This window comes from Artemia franciscana, chromosome 4 (genome assembly GCF_032884065.1).
Source record: "Artemia franciscana chromosome 4, ASM3288406v1, whole genome shotgun sequence".
In the NCBI taxonomy this organism is placed as follows: domain Eukaryota; kingdom Metazoa; phylum Arthropoda; class Branchiopoda; order Anostraca; family Artemiidae; genus Artemia; species Artemia franciscana.
This window is the reverse complement of record NC_088866.1, coordinates 54,060,183-54,087,094: the sequence shown is the minus strand read 5'-3', so window position 1 is coordinate 54,087,094 and position 26,912 is coordinate 54,060,183. Positions and strand designations below refer to the sequence as shown.

Here is a 26,912-nt window from a genome sequence, read left to right as displayed (position 1 = left end):
GTGCTATTTGAAGTTTTGACAACCAACGGTCTCTAGAGAATTAAAAGACAGAAGGCTAACCTAACTTCAATTTTGAAGCTCGATGTTTTCAAGTTCACTTTATCACGGCCTTAACAATTATATAAGCAGATATCTAGATAAACAAATATCTCATTTATCTTTTAGCAATTATTACCAGTTTATATTACATCTCTCGTGAATCCCTTGAGCATTGATTATTTGTAGTATTAGTAGGAAATTAATAGTACATAACTCGTCCACGTGGTAGCTTTCATTTAGCTCATTTGTATTCTTGATAAGCCTAAAGGAGATAGGATATAATACGATTATGGAAGGATTACAAAAGCTATTAAATGTCAGTTTATCAAACAGATGCTAGTTAAAAGAAGAATAGGCCGTTTGTCTATTAGGCTTGAGGCATAGGCAGCTTTTTCCCATATTTTTGGGGGGAGGGAGGGGCGGGATTAATCGCCACCTGTGGAATAATTCTTATTTGTGGAATAAGACAAAACAATAACCAAAAAAAACTGTCCAACATTATCACACTCAAAAGAATAAACCAAAATCTACCTGTATGGGTCTAAATGGCCCCATTTCTTTCACCTCCAAAGGCCCATTTCTGAATATAGCCTCCTGACTCCTACTCACTTTCATTTTACCTTCAAGGGGTATTGACGAGTCTGGAATACACTTTTTAGACATTACCTCAGGCTCCACATCGCTACACTGTATCTCCTGACAATCATTCTGTATCTCACCATAAATATGATTCACATAATTATTGCTTAACTTTAAAGACTGTCCGCATTTCATCATTTCATTTTTATTCCTTATCGGTAGGGGCGGGGGAGGACTGGCATCAGGGGTCTGTTCCGACTCAAAGTCAAACCATCGATCCTCGTTGCTCAATTCAGTGGAAGTACTCGTTAGTGTTCCAGTTGGGTCAGTAAACGGACTAACTAATAAGCGTTTTTGGTAGGACCTGGAGCTAGAACCAGTACCATATCCGGAGCTGTTGCTAGATCGGGGTGGCGATACACTTCGTTCCCACCTAAAAAAGAAGCATATTGAACAGTCAGGCATTATGACGTCTATCAAAATCCTTCATTGTATTTTTTGTCATCCAATCAGGTCCCTTACCAGACAGAAATCTCTCTGCCGGTGCCAGAGACCAAGGCCGTGTCACGGAGGGGCAGATTGGGCGTTACCGGGTTAGAAACCCTTGCTCCGTATTTTGTCCGACTCGTAGAAATAAAAAATATATATAAACAAATTTTTTATGCGAATTTTAAAGTTTGTTTTGTACCCTCCCCCCCCCCCCCGAATGAAATCCTGGATATGCTCTTGTCACAAGCCAAAGAGTAAGGGTAATTTATATGAGTGGAAACTGGCACTGAAATCAAAAACAGCCACCTAAGCCGTGTTTCTTGGCCTTTTTCGGTGTAATAATAAAGCAAAATTATTTCAATTATTGTAACTGGCAAAATTAGTCTAGTAAATGCCAGAAAAAAAAGTTCTCGAGTTCTGAAAAAAACACAATTGTGAAATTTGAAAAAAAAATGCCGGAAAAAGCCAGACATAAGAGTGTGTCGGTGATTTTTTATACATTATTTTGTTTCGTCAAATATTATACTTCGGTCAATTGATTAAGTAGATTGCCAAGGAAAAAAATCCTGCAAGAATTTTACCACAAATGTTACCTATAAGGAAGGTGTTAACTGAAATGTTACTAATGTAATTGAATAATTACAGAAATATTAAAATGTTATATAATGAAATTACATTATGAAATTTTAAAATATAATAGAAATATTACTGATATACCTTAGCGGGTACTGAAAACTGGTAAATGCATCCTAAATCGTATCTCAATCAATCAATCAATAATTTTATTGACCCATATAAAATTACACGAAAGTTCCCATATGGAGTAAAGAAAAAAAAGAGAAGAGAAAAAGAAAAAATCAGACTATGATAAACAATACTAAATAAACGCATTATAATATGGGTGGCTACGGTCTAGAGATGAAACAAATTCGGTAAGTCGTTGTTCTACAGCTACAAATGGATCAGTAACATCATATAGTTGCGTAATTTTGCGGTTACGAGCCCAAAGAGGAAGACTTAGAAGATACTTCGTATACGTGTAATATAGCTTCACTCTTTGTTGGATTGAATTTTAGACCAACATCGTTATACTTCTCACATAAACTTGCCAAATTCTTCTCTATTAACGCCAGGGGTTCTACTCAAATTAAGAAAATCGTCAGCATAATTCAAAAGCGATAGGTCCAAGCTACGAAAAATAAAGCTTAGTTCAACTTTCTTCTGGGCATCGATAACTGTTGTTAAATAGCGGCGGTGAGGTTATAGCACCTTGTCGAATACCTTTATGTACGGGGATGGACCTGTCAATTATATCAGAGCTTTTACCAGAAAGTGACTTAACCTTTAAATTTAATCTCCGATACCTGTTTCGAAGGGTAGCTATTACAGAACTGTTCATACTATGAATCAGACCCGCTAGTAAAAGTTGGGGGTGAATTCCAGAGTCAAAAGCTCTGCTGATATCATAGCCGGCAAGGAACAGTGGATCCTCAGACGAGGCGATTTCGAGTATAACATTTACAAGGATGGAGTGGACGTGCTCAGGGCTAAGACCGTTTTTAAAACCGAACTGATTTTCTGGCGTGGAGCAAGTCTGATTGAACATATTGATCACAAGGGATTCCACTAGCTTGCACAACACAGGAGAAACAGTGATTGGGTGGTACGACTGGCAACCGGTGCTATCTTTACCCTTTTTGCAAACAGGTGTAATGACGCCGGTACAAAAAACATCCGGAACTTGCTCACAATTGAAAATCATTCAATAGAGTAGTTCCAAAAGATCTATAAGGGACGGAGACCCGTGAACAAGATGCATACCACATAATTGATCAGCGCCACAAGAATGTTTCTTCTTCAGTATCGGTATCGCGTCGCGAATTTTCTGGTTTGTCACGACAAACCCAAGATCACAACTGTGGGACTCGAGGCCCTGATCAAGCTCTAGATTGAACTTTCTTTCAAGATTATCATTCGGAGCGGCGAACTCCCTGTTGAAGTATTCTACCAGCTCATCGTCAGTAGGAGCAGCTTGATTGAGCGGCACAATACCAGCCTTACGCTTTGCAAACTTCCAAACGGCTATTGGACCATTGTGAAAAAACTGGCTATGCACATCAATTATGTTTGCTCTATGTTTGGCAAGTTTCTTGGCGAACTGACGCTTTGCAAATACTCAAACTTGGTTGGTTACTCCGTGCTTAGGCCGACGGCAATCCGTCCATAGTCGGAGCCAGAGCTTAGATCTTTGACAAGCTAGCACTAGATCAGGGTTCTGGGACCATGAAACTATTTCAGAACCAATGCGAACGCGACGAGAAGACACTGCCGCAAGTTCAGCACAACGAAGAGCGTGCGTTATTTCACTACACTAGACATTTAAGAGGATTTGTTTTTCTTCTTTGGGTTGACTGGATGCCCACTGGAGGAACTGGAAGGGCATTTGATTTTCGAAAGCGTATTGTCTAGCACTGCAGCACATAAGATTTTTATTGGTCTTATTCCACTCCTTCTTTACTGACCATTTGCAACTTTTACCTTGGTTTCGAGACTTGGAACTATCGATGGCAAAACTGTTCAGGATAGGCAAATGATCAGAAGAACCAAAAGAAAAATCGACATGGCATGGTTCAGGGGGAGTAAACACAGGATAACAAAGCATAAAGTCCAAGGACGATGTTGAAGCGGGATTATGAATATAAGTGAAGGGAGAGTCATTGTCAATGTGTCGAGTCTGCACACACGCAGCAAGCAAAAGTTGCGTTCTGGGGCTGGCCGCATCGGACAAGTCACAGTTCATATCACCAGCAACCACTATGGACAAATCTAAAGAGGCAGAAGCGCTTAAGGATCTTGCAAGGCTGGCACAGGCTCGGGTAAATCTATCGTCTGACGCGAGATCCCGGTAGTCCGTTGGCATGTAGACGGAATAAACCACTGTCGTGTTTACATACACGGCGACAAAGAAAGATCCCTCTGCATAAAGGGTCGGTTTCAAACGCTTGTTAACAAGTACGGCAACACCACCGGAGGGTCTGACGCGTTCTGAGGCCTTGGTTGGAACCTAGAACACTTTGGTTACGTCGCCAAGTTGAAGCAGGCTTATAGATTCACGAACGAGAAAATGTTCTTGCAGACATACGAAATCATTGCATAGCATGAGGCTCTCGATAAGAGGAATCTTATCTAATGTTCCACCGTTAATATTCCAGCTAGCAATGCGTACATTCGTCAAGGTCATTGTTCAAGGATTTTCTGGACAACAGGACATTTAATACTATAGCAAGGATGGTTCTTTGAGCTGCAGAGGGCACATTTGAGGTCGTTAGTACAGAGGGTCTCTTTCGAGTCGGCATGTCCTTCCCCACATTGAGAGCAAAGCACAGGATTGGGACATATGCGTGCAGGGTGACCATACTGCTGACAATTGTAGCATTGGCAGTAGGAGAAACTTATATTCGGAAATGCTTAGTCTCTCATAACCTAATGTAAGAGGAGACTGGATAGCCTCATTCAGGTGTTCTTTAAGTGCAGTTTGTATGTCCGAGTGGAATGGATCCTCTCGGCTTTGGTAAAAAATTTTATACGAGTGGAGAGGTCGTCGGTGGAGATATCCTCGAAAATGAAACGAATTATACCATAGAACGAAGGACTAGAGACTTTGACAGCACCAGGCTTATCTATGCTTGCTAGGACAGATGCAAGTGCCTGAGCTGCTTTCTTATCGCTCACCACAATGCGCCATTCATTTTTCTTGGTTTCAAATCTACAATATGAGAGCAAGATTCACAACATTTACTTTCCAAGAAATTCTTACGTGAGGCAAGGTTATCGAGTTCTGTCGGAGGATGCTTTAAAACGACAGCATAGGTGGACTTTGTTAGGGAAGGATCAGGCTTAAGAGTCGCAGTGGGGGTCAGGTTTCGAGCACACCCAGAAGCGACATAACTTTGAAAAGTCGCACATAGCTCGTTGACTTTTCTCGTCAGGATGGCGGTTACTTCACCTGAGAGTATAGGGACCTCATCGGGTTCGAATATTGCGAAACGAGGAAGGGAGACGCGTTTTCCGTCACAGCTTCTTAAAACTCGGATCAAGTCCAGGACGTTGTCCTGATAATTCTGTCTTTCGGACACGCGCGTGGAAACACTGGCAAGAAACCATAATAGTTTCTTGACCTGAAATATAGTTTCCGGCTCGAAGAACTGTACCGCTTTCATCGCAATTTATTCAGATCTGTTTCCAGCTTTGTTAGCCCGGTAAACAAAGTTCAGCACAGGGTTCCATAAAACCTGCTCGCTCGCCATTCTGTCATCGAGTAACATCTAGGTAAATAACTTCTAACAAAATGGTAAGTGCGGAACCCGGTACACATATCCCCAACAGTTTAAGTAGAAAAGTACGGCCGGTACTACGGCTCTTCTGTACCGTTCCGGCTCTCTTCTGCAGAGTTAGAGAGCTCAACGATTTTGAATTTTTTTTCGCCAAAATAAGTTGTTGTGGCAGCACTGTTCGTTGAAGAGATGGCGTTGCCCAAGAATTGATAATTATATAAATGCCAAAACTTTTAAGTATCAGGATATTTGTTGAGAGAAAAACAATTTCAAATTACTTGTAAGGGATAAGAGTCTATAATTTTCCACTTGAATTAGCACATTTACCTATTTTTCCTGTTAGCTTCTAATTTCAGCAATGTTTAATTATGAATTTCATCAGAGCACGGTTGCCGAATAATGATCTACAGATCTTAAAAGGTATTGAATAAATACGAAACAAAATACGACAAAACATGTGCTGAATTCAAGTGACTGAACAAAATCTATCATAAAAAGTGCTAAATGAGGGTAGTGCTTAAAAAAGAAGAAGAAAAAAAATACCCCCCCCCCAAAAAAAAGAAAACACTTACTGAAAAAAGTGTACTGAATTTATGGGACTGAAAAATGTCTATAAAAAAAAACATACTGAAAAAACCCGTACTAAATTTAATGGAGTGTACAAATTCTATCTTAAAAGGTGCTAATTAAGGGTAGATGGAAAAAAGCAATGATTTTAAGGAGCTGAACAAAACATACGGAATAAAACACACTAAAAAAAAATGTATTGAATTTATGGGACTGAACAACATCTATCTTAAAATGTGCTAAATAAGGGTAGGTGTAAAAAAAAGAAAAAAAAAAAAAAACGTATACCGAAAATAATATGTACTTAACTTAAGGGACTAAACTGGATCTGTCTTAAAAGTGCTAAATGAGGGTAGGTATACGAAGTTCAGACCCATTTGAAGGGGGGGATGGGCTGTCAGAAAAAAGTACATTTTAAACCAAATGCCAATATTAAGACCATAAGACTGGATTTCCCCTTGTTGCAGGTATCAGCCTAATTTTACGATACTTACCGTCTGGTGGTCGCTTTCTGCTGTTGAGGAACTTGCTGCATACCGTCACCCCACTTGATGTTTGGGGGAACTGAAGCCGAATCAATACCATTTCCGTTTAAATTCTCGTAATCCCCTTCCTCAAATTGTATATACGGACACGTAGATAAATTGCAGCCTCTAAAATAATTATTTCATTAATTTGATTTTTTTTTATAAATGAAAATCCAAAATGAAGAAGAAAGAACTATGTGGTTAGAAGATAAGCGACAGTGGAGTCATAGCTCACCAAAATTGAAAATGATAGTTATTATAGTCGGGTTTGACATCAATGCTTACCACGCCTTTGTTTAAAAAATAACGTTTCGGCGATATGTATTTCATAATGACAAAGAGAAGCCGGGGCAAAAGCTGAAGTTAAACATTTTACAAAAGCTCCAAGCGATGAAATAGCTATATATAACCGCAGTAGAGTTTGTAAGGACGTTAGCCAAGAACCTGATACTGCATCAGCCTATGTAAAAAAAAAGACAAAGGTTTGGCGTTATGTATTTCATAATAACAAAGGACCAGACTGGGTAAATGTCAAAGTTATGCATTTTATAAAAGCTCCAAGCGATGAAATAGCTATAAGTAACGGTAGTAGAGTTTATAAGGACGTTAGCCAAGAACCTGATACTGCATCAGCCTCTGTTCAAAAACAAAGGTTTGGTGTTATGTATTTGATAATGACAAAAGACAAGCCGGGGTAAAAGCTGGAGTCAAACATTTTATAAAAGCTCCAAGTGATGATATAGCTATAAACAACGGCAGTAGGGTTTACAAGCACGTTAGCCAAGAACCTGATAATGCACCAGCCTATGTTAAAAAAATAGACAGAGCGAATAATAAAATAATTACAAAATAAAAACTCAATAGCAATTAAAAAATACATGATAACAATAAAAAAGCTCTAAAATAATTATTTCATTAATCTGATTGTTTTACAAAATTAACTTAAATTAATTATATTTAAAATGGTAAGGACTGCAGCGCGGCTAAAATTAGCGAAAACCTAGTATCTAAACAACAATTCAGTTTTGAGTTAACGATCGATCTGCCTTAATTTCGGCAAAACGAGTCCAATGGCACAATCAAAATTGACTCATTGACCACACCTTCTGAGGCATGACTCTACCTATTTCAGCCAAAACCAAACCAAAACCAAGTCAGATATCCTCAACCAAAACTTATTACGGATATACTAGAACTTAATAAAATCTATTTTTCACGTTCAACAGAGAATAAAGTGGCAAAGACGCGAAGAAATTGAAATTCTAAAAATTTATTAACGAAATTCACTATTCTCATCTATTGATCCCACTCCAAAAACGAAAAGCCACATATTTCGATTTTATTTATTTATTTTTAATTGAAAATGCTGGTACTATGCCTTTGAAGAAGACATCTTATTGGTTGACTTTGGCCAGGCTGTAGAGACTATCTAAACACCTAAACCAAAGTAATTACCCCTTGTTAGTCCCTTTACCACCACTTTTACCGAGAACAAGAATAGGACCATATAGTTTTTTGACGCAATCTTGTCTCAGAATAATTCTTATCTGCCGTGTGGACCAGCTATCTGCATAATTTTTTGTCATTCACGTTGCAAACACTAGCAGCCTAGAATCAAGTAATTCATAGTACTACTATGAATCTTACAAATAAAACAAGAGGAAGTCATCTCGTGGAATACATTTTTTTTTCTTTTTTGCATTTAGCCAGTTGATTTTACATATTTCTACTTTATGAAACATTATATATTTTTGTAATTTATGACTCGTGCTACTTTACCTTGATCCTTAATGGCAATAATTCGTCTTTTCCACACAGGATTGGACCAGCAAATTAGAATTTTATCTTTGTGGATCATTTTTATCATTCAATTTTCAGGGTTAAAATAAAATCACAGAACATGAATTAACTGCATGGATTTCAAAGTTGGGAGACAAATTTTCTGGAAGATTCAGAGTAAAGTTTAGAAATCTAAAATTTGGTTTTAAAGCCAAACTTTATTGAGCCGTGTTTCATAAAACATAATCATTTACATGTTTTTTTTTTCTTTCTTTTTTTAATGTTTTTTATAGTATACAAAATTCCCAAGTATGCGGTGAGGCAATATTTTGATTTGTAATTTTAGATCAAATTTTAACATGAATGTGCAACATTTGGGTAATCAATTCACTGCAATAATGTGATCATTTTCTTAGTGTGGTCATCTTTTGTAACAATCTGATGTAATTTCAATCCGCTTAAGCTAACTATATATTTTTCAGTTGGTTTTTAAGTTTTTTAAGTTTCACTGATTCAAAGTTTTTATTTCATTCTCGATTCTCTCGTTCTTCTTATTTGATAGCCGTTCTAGCTGAGTGGTTAGCATGCTAGACTTGAGACCATTTATCAGAGAGGACAGGGGGCTGGTGTTGCTGGCTATTTGGTTGGAGCATGGGCAGTGAAGGGACTCTCTAAACTCAGCCAGAGTCGACCCAAGTGTAAATGGGGACCTGGAGCTTTAAATCTGGGGATGGTAAACAGGAAGGATGGACGAAAACAGAGGATGGATGGCCCCTAGCCCCCCCCCCTGCACTTTCTGGCTGAATGTCCATGAAACGGAGGCCAATACCAACGGTAGGGACTGTAAAATCCATTGCTATTACATTATTTATATTTTTTATTTGATTCTCAAGATTCTTAAAGGTTTATAGTTCCAAAATGCCCTATATCCTGTTTTATCCCAAGCAAAAATGATTGTAAGTTAGGGCTCTTAATACACAATTCATGTTTCTGTAAATATTTTACACGTGCCCAATGGGCTCATATTTACCCATAAACTCGTGAAGAAAACCTTCCTTCTACGATGTAACTGTAGTAAATACTAGCTTGACAGGTTTACATTTGACAGGTTACTAGCCTTACATTTTTGGTGTTATCATTTCTAATGAAACTTATAGGTTCTACTAAATCAGGGTCTTTTGAATAACAAGAACAGAGTTGCCACACCAAATAGCTATAAGAATCGTCAATTTATTTATAAAATAAAATAAAAAACATTAAATTTAATCGCAGGATCTGTATCAGTATAATCGATTATATTAGTTAATTCCACTAGTCTACATTCTCTATTTTTTTTTTTTTTAAGTAAGTAGCATAACAAAATTTGTATAGTCTTTGGAAGATAAAAGTTTCTTAGTTTCTTGACATTTGGTTGACGAGCTGTCATAAGCGACGAGGAGGAATTGTCTACAAATAATTTTGGCTAATATTTCAATTTCCCCTCCCCCCCCCCTATTTTCATGTATTTGCGCTCCTACTAGTCAGCCTGCATAGTCGTGAATGAATGCGAAATGTGGACACTCTAAATCGAAGATGGAAGATTCTAGCATTCGATACGAGATACCTCCATCGCATTGCGAAAATCAAATGCGATGGCATATCGAATCACGAATATGGATGTACGCCGAAGGTTCCATTCTCCATAAACCATTCTCAACAAAATCAACATGCATGCCTTACACTGGTTCGGCCAGGTCATGCGAATAAATTCAAGCCGTCACTACAATATAGCCCTTGAAGACTCTCATCATGGCCTTCGACCACGAGACAGGCCGCTAAAATCATGTAAAGGTAACATCAACTACGTCTAGGTGGTCGGAAACTAGTAAATAAAAAAATTATTTTGTGTGTTTTTTTTTAGGGTTTACATTTTCTTAGTCTTGGTATTTTTGAATTTTTAGGGATTGCCAGTAGTTAGTCCACTGAGAACGTTCACCTTGGGGAAACTGAAAATTAATACGAATTATCAAAGCAAGCTAAAAAAAAAATATCACTCGTTTATTAACTTCAAAAAAAACAGATGTAAAATCATTTATTTGTCTAGAATTTAATTTTAATCTTATTTTTTCACCATATCTTTTATTGTCTATATAAGGTTGATGTCTCTGGGTAAGCTTGGAATTGAGTGTTTTATTCTAATTGTGTGAATGACACTTTGTTCCCGCTTGGTTTTCAGTGGGTGGGTGGTGCCCCCACCCACAGTGGAGGGTGGGTGGAGTACACTTTTCGGTGGAGGATGGCTGGCTGTCATTTTCAGTTGCTTTTTTTAATGTGTTTTCTTTTTTTGCATTCAAGGATAGATCCTTGGGGGGTATAGGATGTTGTATGTGCTACTTGTTACATTTACAAATAGTATTTGATTGAAAATTACAATTCAAATTTGTTTGAAATCTAGACAATTTAGTAGACAACCCTTGAGGTTTAGTAGATAATTATTCAAACTATCTTTAATTGAAGTAAATTCTGAAGCATTATATTATTAGAATTCTAAATTCTATAAGTGTATAAGTGTATAATATAAATATAGGCTTACTTTCTAGAGGTTCCGTCCTCCATGTTGGGAATAACAGTAATAGTTACTGTCACAGATGTTTTTAACAAATCAACCATTTGTTCATGACTCAATGTTGAAACTGCAATTTTGCAAATCTATAAGAATAATAAATCGAATAAATAAATTTATACAGCACCCAATAAAAAATATGACTATATCGATTGTTGATTATATATATCAAAACATAGAATATTCTGTATCGATATTCAGGACTTACCGATAAATCCCATAGACCGATTTAGAACCACAGTTTATAACTCAGTGTTATACCTTCTATTTTGCATATATTCAAATAAAATGAATCCAATGTACAAATATAAGCAATACACAGTTAACAAAGATGATGATAGATCGTTAGCTGATCGAAATCGAACATATCGATGCAGAGAATAGGAAACATTAAATTTAACGACATGATATTGATCTTATGAGTCAATATCGAGCCACTTATTTATGACTCGATGTTGAAACTTCCTCTTAGCATATCTAAATATTACTGAATTAAATCAACACACGTAAACGAGATGCAGCTCATAAAAATATTGATTGATCGATAGCTTGAGGAAAAGAAGTAAGATCCCCCCCCCCCAAAAAAATGAAAATCATTCGACGTTGAAACTTCCATTTGGCATATCTAAAGCAATACTGAATCAAATAAACACACGTAAACCAGATGCAGCTCATAAAAATACTGATCGATCGATAGTTTGAGTAGAAGAGGTAAGCCCCCCCCCCCCAAATGAAAATCATTAATAATCATTAATCATTAATTAATAATAATATAATAAAAAATGAAAATACAACCATATACTACTGCCATGAGGTAATTGCACTTTTTTTGCTATGGCTACAGCACTTTTTACGGCTATAATAAAAAGTTGAAACAAAAACTACTTTTTTTTAGCTCGGGAAAGTTCATTTACACCAGATATATCTCTTCAGTTTCTCTTTCGGGGTGCATGGGCAAAGAGGGATGAAAGTAATGAGGGTGCATAAGCTGAGAAGGAGGGGGGTTATGAGCGTGTATAGGTCGGGGTGATATTAGAACCAAGGATTTCCTTGCAAATAAAATACCTTCAGAAAACATTGAAGGGTGAATAGACTTAGGAGGAGGGGGTTGTGGAGTTGTATAGACTGAGGGGGGATTGGAACCAAAAACTTACTTGCGGTAAAAATAAAAATTATAGAAAATTATAATTTTCAAGTCGTTTTCAGGAAAGCTTAATCTTTTTGTACATATTTCTATGAGCTTTTACACTTTAGCTGGTGGGAGGAGGCATATTCGTCCCCGAAGCGAGAAACCTAATTTTTCTCAGCACTGTTTATATCAAGAATTACAAGCACTTAGCCAAGGGGATTTCCATTTGGGGATCCCATGAAAAAAAAATTTCCAAAACTCGGAACAACAATACGTCCCTACCTTTATTAAAGAATTATAGCACCATCTACACAGCTTAATTTTTTATGGTTTCAATCTTAATTTCTTCCTTCAATAGCGATATTCTTAATTTTAAATTAAGTTAATTCTTTTATTGACTGAAAATTCTTGTCAAAAAGAGGGTCTCCAGGTTGAAAAACAATGTGCTGCAGGGAGAATGGTCCCAAGATCACTTTTTCCTTTTTCTAAGTTCTAATGTTTGCACTTGTATGTGCATTTGTATATGATTATACTTAAAATTAATCAGAATCCATTAATTAGTAAAAGAAATCTAACATAAGAGTTTAATTGTTATTGCTGCATTGAAAACATTTAACATTTAGTCACCCTAAGATGCAAAGGCCTCTTCCCTGACATGTCCTTTCTTTGCTGGTGCTTCAATTAATCATATCGCTCCTCTTCAACGTATTCAAAACTAAGCAGTTCACACAGCAATTTCTAGCAACTTTGAAGCCAAAACTCTGCAGTCGTTGATCATTTTGATGTGGCGTCAATGTCGGTGATCTTCCAACATATGCAATGCCCTCCATTTGAGGAAGTATCGAAACCCGTTCCAGATAGAACAAGGCCATTGTGAGCAACTAGCAAAAGCAAAACTCGGCAGGACAACCTTGTGCAGGGTACATCCCGCCAGGAACACCTCAAGAAGAGTTTCGCCAGACGATGCGTCGCCACATGGAATGGATTTCAAGTACAGGTCATCCTTCTCTTGTGGCGTTCAAGAGAAGATGTAATACGAATTTTAAAAGTAAAAAGCAGGGCAATTATCAGGAATAGTGGCATATCATCACTTATGATGGAGCCGTGAAGCCGGTAATAAATAATAATAATTAAAAAAGAATCAGACCCGTCTATGTTCTACCCACTTGAGAATATAAAAAAAAACTCTAGATGATACTTTTGAAGTTATATTGCCTGATCATTTATAATTCGTCTCAGTTAGATGTTGTCCAGGGCACGTCCCTGATTATGAAAAAAAAGAAGAAGAAGAAGAAAAAACAACCACAAATAAACAGCATCCGTGTTTTTTCTTCTGGGAAGAATATAAAATACCACATTTTTGTATGTTAGAGCTTGAAACCTCTACAATAGAGATCTCTGACATGCTGTATCTGACAGTGCGATTTCATAAAGATCGCTCGACTTTTAGGGCGTGTTTCCCCCTTTTTCAAAAATTGGGAAAATTTTCGTAGAATTGGGTAAAATGTCAGCAAAATAAGTTTTTTTAGAATTTCGGTTACTATTGGGTGAAGTCGCTCCTTACTTACACCGTTACCACGAACGGAATGATCTGAAAAAAAGCAAAAGCAAAAAAAAAAATACCTCAACGATTCTTCCACCAGGTCTCAATCCAGCCTTCCATGCTGCTCCTCTACATTCCACCTCTGTAACATTGCCATCTGGATGCACGTGAAAACCGAGTTGACCAAGCGAGTTTCTTTTCAATGTTAGCTCTCGAGTTTCCACTCCGTTTGTGACAACTGCCAGTCGTGCTGCAATCTCTGGGATCTCATCAGCTTCGACGTCCCTTATGTGAATTGTAATACTCTCACCTCGGTGAAAATATATCCTTGCACTAGAAAGGGATCTGATTTTAGTTGGATTTGATGTTTCAACAAACCCTCGGAGAATGAACTCGAGCCCCCAAGCGGTTTAACAGATGCTACGAATAATAAAAAAAAAACTCGGGTGCATACATCAATTTTAACCCTTAAGAAGGACAATAACACTTTCAAGTTCCAATCGAATCACACCCTGCCCTACTATTTACGACGACACTTCCCATAGGCATTGGTCGAGAAAAAAAGAAAAAAAAAATAATAGACGTGAAAGAAATTGACATTTCACTAAGGCAACACACTTTATTGAAAGGAAAAAATATTACATTTCACTAAACATTCACAGTTGGTTTACAAAACCTATGTTTAAAGGAAAAAAAAGATAAGTACAATGATTAGTGAACTAATTACTGAACTAGTGACACGTGGTTCCTTCTTAGTTAAGTTGGATCCTACGCTGCGGCGGCTTGAGCAATATTTTGCTCTTCCACATCAGCTACTCGTTATTCTGCTGATGTTAAAAGTAAGCGACGAGCTGTCTATGCTAAAATTGTGCCAAACCGAGGATGATACCCTGGTAAGCTTCAACTAGACTTCATTCAAAGTATCGCGCATCGACTATTGTATTTTTGTTACTGGAAAAATTGATTAGTTTTACCTAGGTGCAAGGGCGTATCCAGGATTTATGTTCGGGGGCTTACAAAAATTTTGAAAGAAGTATAAAAAAAAAAAAAAATATAAATAAATAACATGCATTTTTGTCACGTTTTTACGGGTCAGACGAAATATTCAGTGGGTGGAGGGAAGGAATTCAAACCCAGACTCCCTGGATACGGCCTTTTCTACGTAGATAAGATACCAAAGGGTTAATAAATTTGGCACCACTAACATCTCTACTAAAATTTCTGGATTTAAAGGCTGGAACAAAATTTCTTTTTTTAGAGTTTTGGCTTCTATTGGCCGAGTTGCTGTTTACTTACTCATTACCACAAACTGTTTGGTTAAAATTATATTTTGGCAATTTTATTGAAACAGAAAATCGAGGGTTCATCAACTTACCTATTAGTTGAGGTAGTCCATCCCAGAATAGATTTACAAGGGAGGCAGAATATAGGTTCCTTGGTGCACTCTTCCACTACAACCAGTGTGTCAGCAGAAATACCAAGCAGACAGTCAACAATCCTTTCATGACCAGAGTCCTCTATGCAAGCTTGCCAAACTATGGCTCCTCTCTGAGCAGTTTCTGGATGGAATCTAGGCTTTAATCGCTCTTTTTTGCGACTTGTAAAGGTAAGTACCGCTATAAAAAAGACACAGAATTATACAATATATTAAAAAATAACCCCTCCTTCGATAGTTAAGTGAATAAATCTAGATTTTTTTTTTGGTAATTTGTTGACTAAAAAGGAAAAACATTAGATTTGCTTTTTATACATTTTCTGTAGATATTTTAGAAGAAAAAATTAAGTTATTTGTGATTGCTGGATAAGAACAGAATCCGAATCTTATTGAATAAAACGGGAATTGGTTGGAGATAGAAATCTTCCTTTTTTTGTAGCTATAGGGGAAAATTTTTATTCTAGAATTCTCATACTTTTGTTTTTAGAGCAGTAGAAAATAAATATCTATTCTCAACAGTTTCCTGGTAAATTTGCTGGAAAAACTCGTAAAGGTTGTTGCAATTAAAATTAAAATCGCTAAAATTGTTGTAGGGACTGCAGCTGAACTATGGCTTTTGCCACCTAACTATTATACCTAATTATTATCATAACTATATTATTACATTACTATATATAATTATATTAATATTATATAACTATTATATAACTATAATTATATTACTTATATAATTATATAACTATTATATAACTACAACTATGAATATATTATCATAACTATTATTATAACAACCTAACCATTACAGTAAGTCTCATTGTTCTAACAAGAACCAAAAGGAAATAAAAGAGAAAAAAACCTTTAATAAAACAATAAAAAAAACGTTTGGTTATCGCTTAATTTATCTACAATTTCTAGCTTGGTAGAGTTATTTCTATACAAACGATAAAACAATAAAACAAACTGAGCTGTGGTATTGGATAAGAATAAGTATGACTGTAAGGGCATAAACGTTGTGTGAATCAACTATGACTTTGCTTAATTACTTAAAATTAGTTTCAAAGATGACTTTCCATTCTTTTCCAATATATTTACTTTTTAAACAATTGTGCGGAAAAGTTCCGCTACATTTCTTAAGCAAAATGGTGAGTTTGTAGAAGAAATGGATGCAAAATTTTGAGAATTTCTAATAATTTAGCGCAATCGTAAATCGAACAAAGGCTTAATTGCAGACAGCAAAAAAAAAGAAAAAAAAAGAGTGAAGTTACACTGATGAGACAAAGATAAGAGATAAACTATTGCTGTCTTTTTAAAATTGGAGTGAAACTGTAAAATAACCAACTTTTTTTTGTCTATCTTTGTTTATGTTACAACCATTGACAATAAGTGTCAGAAGAATAAAGAAAAGAGATGAAAAGGAGAGTTAAAGTATCATAGTTTATATGATACATGTTCGAGCAAATAAGATTTTCAATTTTTTTTCTTTTATGTACTTACAAGTTCAAACCAAGACATCCAAATTATCTAAAAACTAATCCATAGAGTTTATAAAGCTTTTTCAGCTGACTTTGTTGAAACTTGAAAAAAGTAAAAAATTGACAATTAACTCGTTGGACTTATACGTTAGACTTATGACATACGCTTGTTCCTAAAGATCTGTTTCTTTTCTTTCTCTTTTACTTTTTCTGAACTTCAAGTTTAAACAGAGACTTTTTTTTCTCACATTTGAAATTTTATGACAGTTTAAGAAATACAAGTTTTTCATTCTCAAATAAAACTCAAGTTTATGGGTTTCAACATAGGGTAATAACAAAAGGAAAAATAAACGAGCCCACTTTTTATATTACGTTAAAATCCTTTTGAATGTTCCTGTCCAAATATAGAATCGTTTATATTTATCAAACTTTTCAGAGAGATTCGTTTATAGGAAACCCGTTTAATTTAACGTATAAATTCAATTCAAACATTAAGACCAAAATCCAGCCTGGCTAGCTCAGTCGATAGGGCATCAACCCCGCGACAGGGTGACTCATAGCCACGTGATTGTGTATTCAAGGTGTTCGTTATGCGCTTTTTTTTATCAAGAAAAATGGAATAACAACAATAATAGTAACAATATTATTGACAATAACAATATGTTATAATTTATTTGCATAAAAGCTAAACAAGACCAAGACCCTGCCTAGCCTGCCCTAAATTCTTCCTTCTCTCCCCAAGCGGTACCCCATTCCCTCTCATACTTAGAGAGGAGACAGATACTTTGACAGTTGACACTATAAACAATATTGAAACCCTTTTTTAATTGTTAAAAAAAATAAATAAAAAGTTTAAACATACGAAACTTCGATCCAAGGTCCAGCGTCTGAGATGTTACAAAGTTAGTAGCCAGATCCTTCAGGTATTCTTGTCGCGTCCTGGTGGCCATCGTGGCAAATTTTTCTGATCTGTGGGCCGCGTTTTCGGCATTGATCACTTTAGCTAATAAAAAATCAACAAATTGTCTTGACTTAGGAAAAGTGGAACCCTCGGGAAGAGGTGGTCCGAAAGCAGGTACTTCTCTAGATCTAGTTACGGCAACCCTGAAAGAACAGAAATAGCGTCAAAACTAGCCAAGAATAAGAGAAAAGGTATTATTATTATTACCCTGGTAGAAAGGTTTATGTTCAGTATGCTTCTTTTTTTTAATAGGAACGATCTTCACGGTTCCAGACTGCTAAAAAATCAGGACCTGATATATCACTATTCAACTATTTGCCTAGGTCTTCCTAGAGCTGTGTCTATTAAAATTCCTTTTAATAAGTCAACAGACGGGTTTTTAGGGATAATTTCTCTTCGAAGACCATTCCAAATACACAAGGCGTCTTACGAACGTGTTCCTCAAGTACTCAGTATGGGGTGTCTTCTATTATAGATAATCCAATTGAACTGCATTTGAAGAACGAAGCTGTTCCTCGAGAACTCAGTATGGGGTGTCTTCTATTATAGATAATCCTATTGCACCGTGTTTGAAGAACGAAGCTGTTCTTCAAGTACTCATTATAGGATGTCTTCCATTATAGATAATCCAATCGCACAGCGTTTGAAAAACGAAGCTGTTCTTCAAGTACTCAGTATGGAGTGTCTTCTATTATAGATAGTCCAATTGCACCATGTTTGAAGAACGGAGCTCTTCTTCATGTACTCGGTATGGGGTGTCTTCTATTATAGAATCCAATCGAACTACGTTTGAAGAACGAAGCTGTTCTTCAAGTGCTCAGTATGGAGAGTCTTCTATTATAGATTATCCAATTGCACCGTGTTTGAAGAACAAAGCAGTTCTTCCTGTACTCGGTATGGGGTGTCTTCATTACAAGTAATCCATTCGCACCGCGTTTTAAAAACGAATCTGTTCTTCAAATAACCAGTATAGGGTGTCTTCTAGTATAGATAATGCAATCGGACGGTGTTTCGGCGTGTTTGTTCAGGAGGGAGATCCACAAGCAAATTACAAGATGTGAAACGAGGCTGGATCTAAAGGTAGAATTAAATAAAAAAAACTTTTTTTTTAACTGAAAGTAAGGAGCAACATTAAAACTTAAAATGAACAGAAATTACTCCGTATACGAAATGGGTTGTCCCCTCCGCAATCACTCGCTCTTTACGCTAAAGCTTTTAATTGTTTTAAAAAGTAGAATTGTGGCAAAGAGTCAAACTTTAGCGTAAAGAGCGAGGGATTGCGGAGGGGACAACCCATTTCGTATACGGAGTAATTTCTGTTCGTTTTAAGTTTTAATGTTGCTCCTTACTTTCAGTTTAAAAAACTAGTTTTTTTTTATTTAATTTCTGAACGTTTTTGGATTAATGCATGTTTGATTTTGGCTCTCCGCGCATAAATTATTAAAATGAAATTTGCATATTAATTCTTTTTTTGGCTAAATGGCTTTCTCTTAGTTTTGATCAGACGATTTTGATAAATAAGGGGCGGGGAAGGAGGCCTAGTTGCCTTCTAATCTTTTAGTTACTTAAAAAGGCAACTAGAACTTTAAATTTTTAACGAAAATTTTTATTAGTAAAAAATATACGTAACTTAAGAATTAACTCACGTAACAAACTTTTATATTCTTATATTTTTATTATGTATATGAGGGGGTTTGTACCCTCGTTAATACCTCTCTCTTTACACTAAATCGTAAGTTGTGTCCCAATTCTTCAAGAATGACCCCAAAATCAGAAAGGCCGTAGAATAAATAGTTGAAATAACTAAAAATACTTTAGCATAAAGAGCGAGGTATTTATCTCCTCCTAAATACCTCACTCTTTATGCTAAAGTATTTTAGAACCTCTCATATGCGTAATAATCTCTGTTCGTTTTAAGCTTCAAAGCCCCCTCCCCTCAACCCCACCGCCAAACCAAAATAATCCCCCTGAAAACGTCTGTACACTTTCCAATAACCATTACCGTATGTAAACACTGGTCAAAGTTTGTAACTTGCAGCCCCTCCCCCAGGGATTTGGGGGAGTAATTCATTCCCAAAAAATTAGCGTGGGAGGGGGCCTAGGTGCCCTCCAATTTTTTTGGTCACTTAAAAAGGGCACTAGAACTTTTCATTGCCGTTAGAATGAGCCCTCTTGCGACATTCTAGGACCACTTGGTCGATACGATGACCCCTGGGGAAAAGAAAAACAAAAACAAAAAAAAACCAAAAAAATAAACACGCTCCCGTGATTAACACGTGTCTTCTGGCAAAAAAATATGAAATTCCACATTTTTATGGATAGGAGCTTGAAATTTTCGCTAGAGGGTTCTCTGATACGTCAAATGTGATGGTGTGATTTTCATTAAGATTTTATGAATTTTAGGGGGTGTTTCCCCCTATTTTCCAAAATAAGGCAAATTTTCTCAGGCTCTTAACTTTTGATGACAAAGACTAAATTTGATGAAACTTATATATCTAAAATCAGCATAAAAATTTAATTCTTTTGATGTATCTTTTAGCATCAAAATTCCGTTATTTGGAGTTTCGTTTACTATTGAGCCGGGTCGCTCCTTACTACAGTTCGTTACCACGAACTGTTTGATAATTCAAGACGCTGAAAAAAAACATTTAGTGTAAATATTGTAATTAATTGGCGCTCAGCAGGAGCTCTAACAAGATTATTAAAAAGGAAAAATAGCCTACTTCGTCATATTACATAGATTTATGCACCAGAAAAAGGAGAATTTCTACTTTGAGGATTCTCACCAAAAGTGGCAGTAACATCCTAAAGGCAATATAATGAAATAACAGAACAATCACTAACATGTAGTGCTTAAATATATCAGTGATTCCCATTGGTGGGGGGGGGGACAGGAGTGGAGAGATGGTACTTTTGATTAATTATATAAAAATTCTCATAGCTTTGCATCAATCATCCCTCTAATGCCTAAAGATAGTATCTGACATTGCCATACTACCACTAATACTACACCACCAAGCCTCCAAAGGCTAACACGCTACGCAGGCTCCTCCTCCATCCGAATCAATTCAAAACCTCCCCCTTTACACCCTCCTGTGATGTTCCCATTTCCCTTAAATATTTACTTATGATATCCTCCTACGCCATTCGGAAGCTACCGCTTTTCGCTTGGCCCTAACCTTCAAAAATTTATTCGATTAGCTATACCTTTATTCCCCCACTATTTTATTTCTTTATTCTCTTTACTTCCCCACTTTCTTCCCTTTATTCCCCACTGTTTTTTATTCCCTCTTTTCTTTTAAATTCACCCATTTTCTTTATTCCCTTTACTCCTCCACTACTTTTTAGTCCTCTACTCTCTTTTATTTCCCCATTTCTCTAGTGTCTTCAATCCTCTACTTCTCTTTATTCCCTAGCTCTCTTTTATTTCCCTACTTTCTTTATTCCCTTAACTACACCACTTCTCTTTATTCTCTCCCATTCTTTTAGAGGAGCTTTGCAAGTTACTACTACTAACAACTCACTGCAGCACTTATCTGCCTGAGGTCAATACGCACGCTCCTTCAGTTTTAAGAATTATCTCAGAAGAGTGAAACTCTCAAATACAGCCTCTAAACACGACAGCAATGTAATCATAATCAAAAGTGATACTACCATCCCCACTTCGCTTTATTCTCCCATTCTCTTAGAGGAGCTTTGCAAGTTACTACTACTAACAACTCACTGCAGCACTAAACTGCCTGAGGTCAATACAACTACGCATGATTTGGTAATCATCTCAGAAGGGTATAAATCTCAAATACAGCCTTTAAACATGACAACGATATAACCATAATCAAAAGTGATACTACCACCCCCAGAGGAATGTAATAAAGTAATATTACAGTCACTAGTCTAAATTACACAGCAAAATTATTGTATCTTCAACCTTTTTAGGCAAAATTATTCCTATTTCTTCCATTCTACACAATTTTCGACTAACTTCGGGATTCAGTTATTTAAATTGTTGATTATTTCATTGATTTGTATAGATTCTGTGTTGAATGCGATGATCAGTAATTTTTCAATAAGAAAGGCCACGTAACACAAAAATTTTACTCTTCAAAGGCCTCTAACGCGCATTTTTTCACGCGTCAAAAAAAAGATACTTAATGCGGGATTAAACGGATTAAACGGCACTTAATGCGGAGTTTCCGAAACGTTAAAACTTCCACAGTTCATACTATGAAGTTTGTCGTGTTCACACAACAAAAATTTGCTTTTTTTGAAGTTACAGCACTTTTTACAGCAACTCAGCTTCCTTCCGATTACAATGAAGTTGATGTCATGTGAAGGCTTTTTCGACAACTTCATCAAATTTGGTGAAGCCGTGAAAGCACTACAGGCTTAAACTTACGTGTATTTTGTTACTTCTGATCCTGGGTTGATAGCCCTCACAACAATGAAAACATGTTGAAATTGTGAACGAATGTTCTTCGGAGTAAAAGGACGAGCACCGGGCTCTTGAAAAACGATTGTCACAATATCATTTCCAATGTGTCGCTTTCGCAATAGCTAAAAAGTAAAGAAATTTATGAAGTAGATAAAATTAAGGTAATTCTAATGCAATTAAATACTGCTAAAGATAAATATTCGAGCATTGATTAGCCTAACCCAAACCATAGCTATGTAAGCTCCTCCTCCCAAATCTTTTCAAAGCTCCCTCTCATAAAGTTACTTTCTTGAAATCCTTTCTGATGACCTGATTTTACTCAGTCGGAGACAACAAGCTTAAGAAACAAAACAATCATGCTAGATCTTTTACGTACTTTAATATTTTATTTATATTAAAAAAGATATTTATTGATTATTGTGGAACTATTGATGGTGTCGGTGGTAAATAATATTTTTCCATTTTTCTCATAGTAGTTTGTTTCTTCTACCTACCTCACAATCAAGCGTTTCTTTTAAACGAGGTAGTAAAATGTTGTTTTTTTATGTTATTCATGTGTTTTATTAATAAATCCAGTAATTGTATGATAATTGCCCTACCGCTTAGGTTGTTCATTCATTGAGGTATTGTAAAACCGTGTTTGTTTTTTTTTTCGTTAGTTTCTTTCAGCTTAGCGTGAAACAAGACAAAGAGAGGTGACAAAACAGACCGAAAATATATAATTTGGGCTATATATTTGCACACTGGGGGGCGGGGCGGTGGTTAAAGTATTTGGACAGCATGAAGTTAGAAAACAATTCTTGCTACATAATGCAGAATAATTGTACCAAACACCGCTATACTTAACCCCCGGGTCCCTAATGTGCAAACATATAGTCCAACTTTATTTCAAAAGTATTATATTTTTATCTTTCTTTGGTATATTTCATTAGGATTGAGCGTTAGAAAAACATATTAGAAGAACATTAGATAGGGCGTATATCATAAAAGTACCATAAATCCTTTTTGAAATGTTTACAAAAATAGTAGCAAGATTAGAGCTCGCGATAGAAAAATAGTTTTCTTATTATCCTGGATTCCTTATAAGACCGTATACTACCTGTTCCTCCCCATTCACCTCTTCCTTCCTTAACATTATTTTCAAACTTGTTCTTGCACCTAAAATTCTCAAAATCTCTTAGAATTTATCTATTCCGTAAACAATTTTATCTAGGACACCCAAATCATATGCATCATCTAAGTCTAGGAAAGTTTTTCATTCCGGTTTGATAAATGTTCCCCCGTTCCCTTTGTTCTGTTTCTTAGGAAAAATTTCATCAAAATAATCCATTTTAAGAGAAAAAGTGAATCAAAACAATCCATATAAATGGAGATTTTTAATATCCTGCTTCAGCACTGATTCCCCAGTCACTTCCTCACTAACCTTCACATCACCCCTTAACCTTTGCTTCTACCTCAACCGAAGCCAAATATTTTTCGTCAATAGCACTAATCACTTTAACTTACTTATCTGGTTAGCAATAGAAGGATAGGACTTTCAATGAAGCATTACTGTCTGAATCTAATACCAGCTTATAATTTATAAAACTAAAGATGTCACAGCCGACCTATTAAAAAGCATGAAAAAACACAAATAAAAAACTGGCCATTATTATACTTTTTATTATTATTACGATTCTCCTTTTCTTCTCAGTAACCTTTATTTTATTTTTTAATACTTGTACAAAATTGTTCCCTTTGAGATTAATCGTTGATTATTTTCCCCTATTTTCTTACAACTGTTATTGTGTCAGAGCAGGCGCAGATTTACCAATAGGCCCACTAGGCCCAGGGGCACAAAATGCCTGGGGGCGCAATATCACTGAGTGAATTTTTCCCTAACGAAAATGCACTAATATGATTTACGTCAAAGTGCCAGGATTACTCCGCCACCACACTGCCTATTCACAGAAAAGTGAATTTAAAGCAACACAGGGATTTCATGGCCATTTATAAACTGTCAGATGTCTCCTTAGAATGGCAACTGAGAGTTCGGTATAACCTCTATCTTTCAGTACTTATAGCTCACCAGCTGTGTTCTATTTAGTGATTTCAATATCCCCGAATGTTTAAGGGATTTCCCAGAACATCTGTCAAAAACAGAGCGGCAAAAACGCTTGGGTCTAGATGAGCCAAAGTTTTAAATCCGGCCCTGTGTCCAAGGGAGAGTTTTAAGGACTAGAGGAAACACAAAAAACATTTCATCCAAGTTTTTGCCTTTTGCGAAGCCTGATTATAACAGAAAGTACGTTTCTATGCTTAAGCTTAAATAATTATTTAATTATTCAAATATTTAATAATTATTTAAATAAATAAATATTAAACATATAATTATTTAAATAATTAAGCTGAAATACTGAATATTTTACTGCACTTAGTCCTCAGAAACTTCCAGAGGGATGGATTTCATCTTCCATTGCCCTATTATGCAAGTTTTGACGATTTTATACAATGGAGAAACACTTCGATTTACCTGTTGTCTATTATTTGGCGTAAAAGGCAGTAGAGTTGAAACATGGAACATTATCTCACAGCCTTGATGTTCAGCATATATTGAGTATTGACCAGTCGAGTCCACTAAAAATAATAAACAGCTTTATTATCTTTTTTTTTTAATAGTACAATGGGCAAATTACAACTAAAACCAAGTTGAGTTAATTTTTTGTACTGTTTGACAGGAGTACGGACTTCTACGGATACCCTACTTTCAGTGAAAACTCAGAGATTGGCCTGCAATTAAGATTAAGGCATAAGAAAATATCGGCAAGTTCCCACCTTCCCCCATCCTCCACCTCTTATTGCACTATTTCCTTGAAACTTGTACATCAGATGTTTGTCAACTTTGTTATCAGGTGTTTGTCAGAACAGAAGTAAAACGAAGACCAAACAATAAGGTGTCGAAAATATGCGGTAGTGGACAAAATGAATTACAAAACTTAAGGGGGTATTATTTCACACAAAGTGGCAAAGATTGTCTTCTTTGAAAGTTTCTCATGATGTGAGATGAATTATATCACGGGAAGGGCAGGTTGCAACCTGTAATCTGGACCCTATTTTCAACATTGTCATATCTCATACCGTTTATTAATACATGATCATGAACAGGTGCAAACAGCAAGATTGTTTTCATAGTCAGCCCCCCCCTCCCCCCAAAAAAGGAAGCTTATATGAAATAAACTTTAAGCGTTTTGTTTAGTCACTTGCAAAACTGTGATCTAGGACTATGAATAGCGTCTCAGCAATAATGCCATCTTCCCAGCTAGTACTTAGTCAGAAATGAACTATTTATGGATTACTCGGCCATATCATAAATCTGTCATACTGCACGCTTTCTAGAACGGTCTATATGCAGGCCAACTGCGAAAATTCCAAAGATGTAGCCCAACAATTTTTTTAACTTAGATCTGCGGCTCACTTTCTCAAACCAAATAGCAATTTCAGTTGGTAGAATTTGATTGAGTTGATCGACAACTAAGTTTTATCAGTTAGTCCAATTCGTCTTCTCCTTAGTTGTCTTTGGGAACAAAAGCTTGTTAATCTTTTGGTTTTAGGGATGAAAAGCCTTGTCAAACTTAACTGATTAGTTTCAGCTATTTATTTTCACCGATCAACGTGGCAGCAGTGACGTAAAAACTTCATAATTTTGAAAAATCGCATTTCTCAGGTATGAATAAACCTAAGACGAGTCCGGAGGGTGAAAAAATTGTTTCATCTTGATGTCCTTGGTAAATTAATGTGATTTTCGTATTGAAAGGTACCGTAATAATCAGCAGTCCGTACACACTGGGAGACTCAGTCGGGCACGAGACACTTTGGCAACTATGATAAACTATGTATTTTATACCGCATTTATCCATTGTTTCGCTAATATGAACTCTCTAGGGTTGAAAAGAACCTTACATGTCACACAAATCTCCTTAAAGAGATAATTCGTGGATTTTAGAAAAAAAAGTACCAAATAAACCTTAGTAATTTTTTTACGACCGAGGATCAACAGGGAATAACCTGGAATATAAAACATATGAAAAGAATCCTTTCAGAGGTGACCCCATTGAGGGCAATTTGGTTATTTTTCTGTATTACAATAATTATTGTTAGGGCTCTAAAACGCCAAGTCTGTGCTTTCAGACATGCCAAATTTGTGTTGACATTGACAATTTAGTGTAGTTAGGTTACTAGGCGGATTATCAGAATTATTTATCCTTGCCATCACACACGCAATAATAGCATCCTGGATTACAGGCCGCAGAAAGATGGATCCGTTGACTTAAGCTCTATCATTTCCAGGCAGAAAAGTCTGGCTTTATAAGAACAATTCCGCGTCTTATCGCACCCGTTGTGCGTAAGCTTTTTAAGGGGTGAAAAACGTAATCATATGACCCCAGATTTAATCTTATGGTGCTTTCACACTACGACGTAGAACCTTTCACAATATCATAAGTTATCATTACATTATGTAATCTTCCGGAGCAGTTTGTGTAACACAGACACTGCTAAGTAGGCTCTAGCTTTGCTTAGATTTTACATTACCGTCAATCTATGCTACGTTTCGGAAATGACAATAACCGACAGTGAATCGGACCAACATAATGGAATTGATTAAAGCTTGAAACTCCATTCCATATTTTTAATTTTTTAATTTATGAGCATATTTTTAGTTTTTGAATGAATTGTGAAGAATTTATTGGACGAGTCAGATGGTTTTACAGATTTTTACCCTAGCCAGGTGTAAAAGGACTTACTTAAATATAAAAAATTACGCTTAACATAACCTACACTTGTTGAGCATGGTTCAGTTTTAAGTCCTGTCACGTCTAATAACGCCATTAAAGTAGTTACTCGACACATACCACCAACCTAGTTGAGCTAGATATGGATGCAAGTCAATTGTCACATACAAATAAGTCTTGTTTTAGCTGAAAATCTTGAGACACTTCAGAATGTCGTTGATGTTGTTTGCTCCGGACTGAATGAAATCGGTCTTT

At 36.2% G+C, this 26,912-nt stretch overlaps 1 protein-coding gene across 1 annotated transcript in view; it reads right to left on the bottom strand.

Moving 5' to 3' along the window:
• The window catches only part of LOC136026600 (signal-induced proliferation-associated 1-like protein 2), a gene marked incomplete in the record, with an annotated part of 213,523 nt that overhangs the window by 55,868 nt on the left and 130,743 nt on the right, over positions 1 to 26,912 (bottom strand). Inside the window, 8 exon segments of the mRNA XM_065703317.1 lie at positions 571 to 1,051; positions 6,503 to 6,661; positions 10,887 to 11,002; positions 13,669 to 13,921; positions 14,964 to 15,204; positions 17,358 to 17,599; positions 21,853 to 22,010; positions 24,401 to 24,504. Of these exon segments, the coding sequence (XP_065559389.1) occupies positions 571 to 1,051; positions 6,503 to 6,661; positions 10,887 to 11,002; positions 13,669 to 13,921; positions 14,964 to 15,204; positions 17,358 to 17,599; positions 21,853 to 22,010; positions 24,401 to 24,504 (1,754 nt within the window).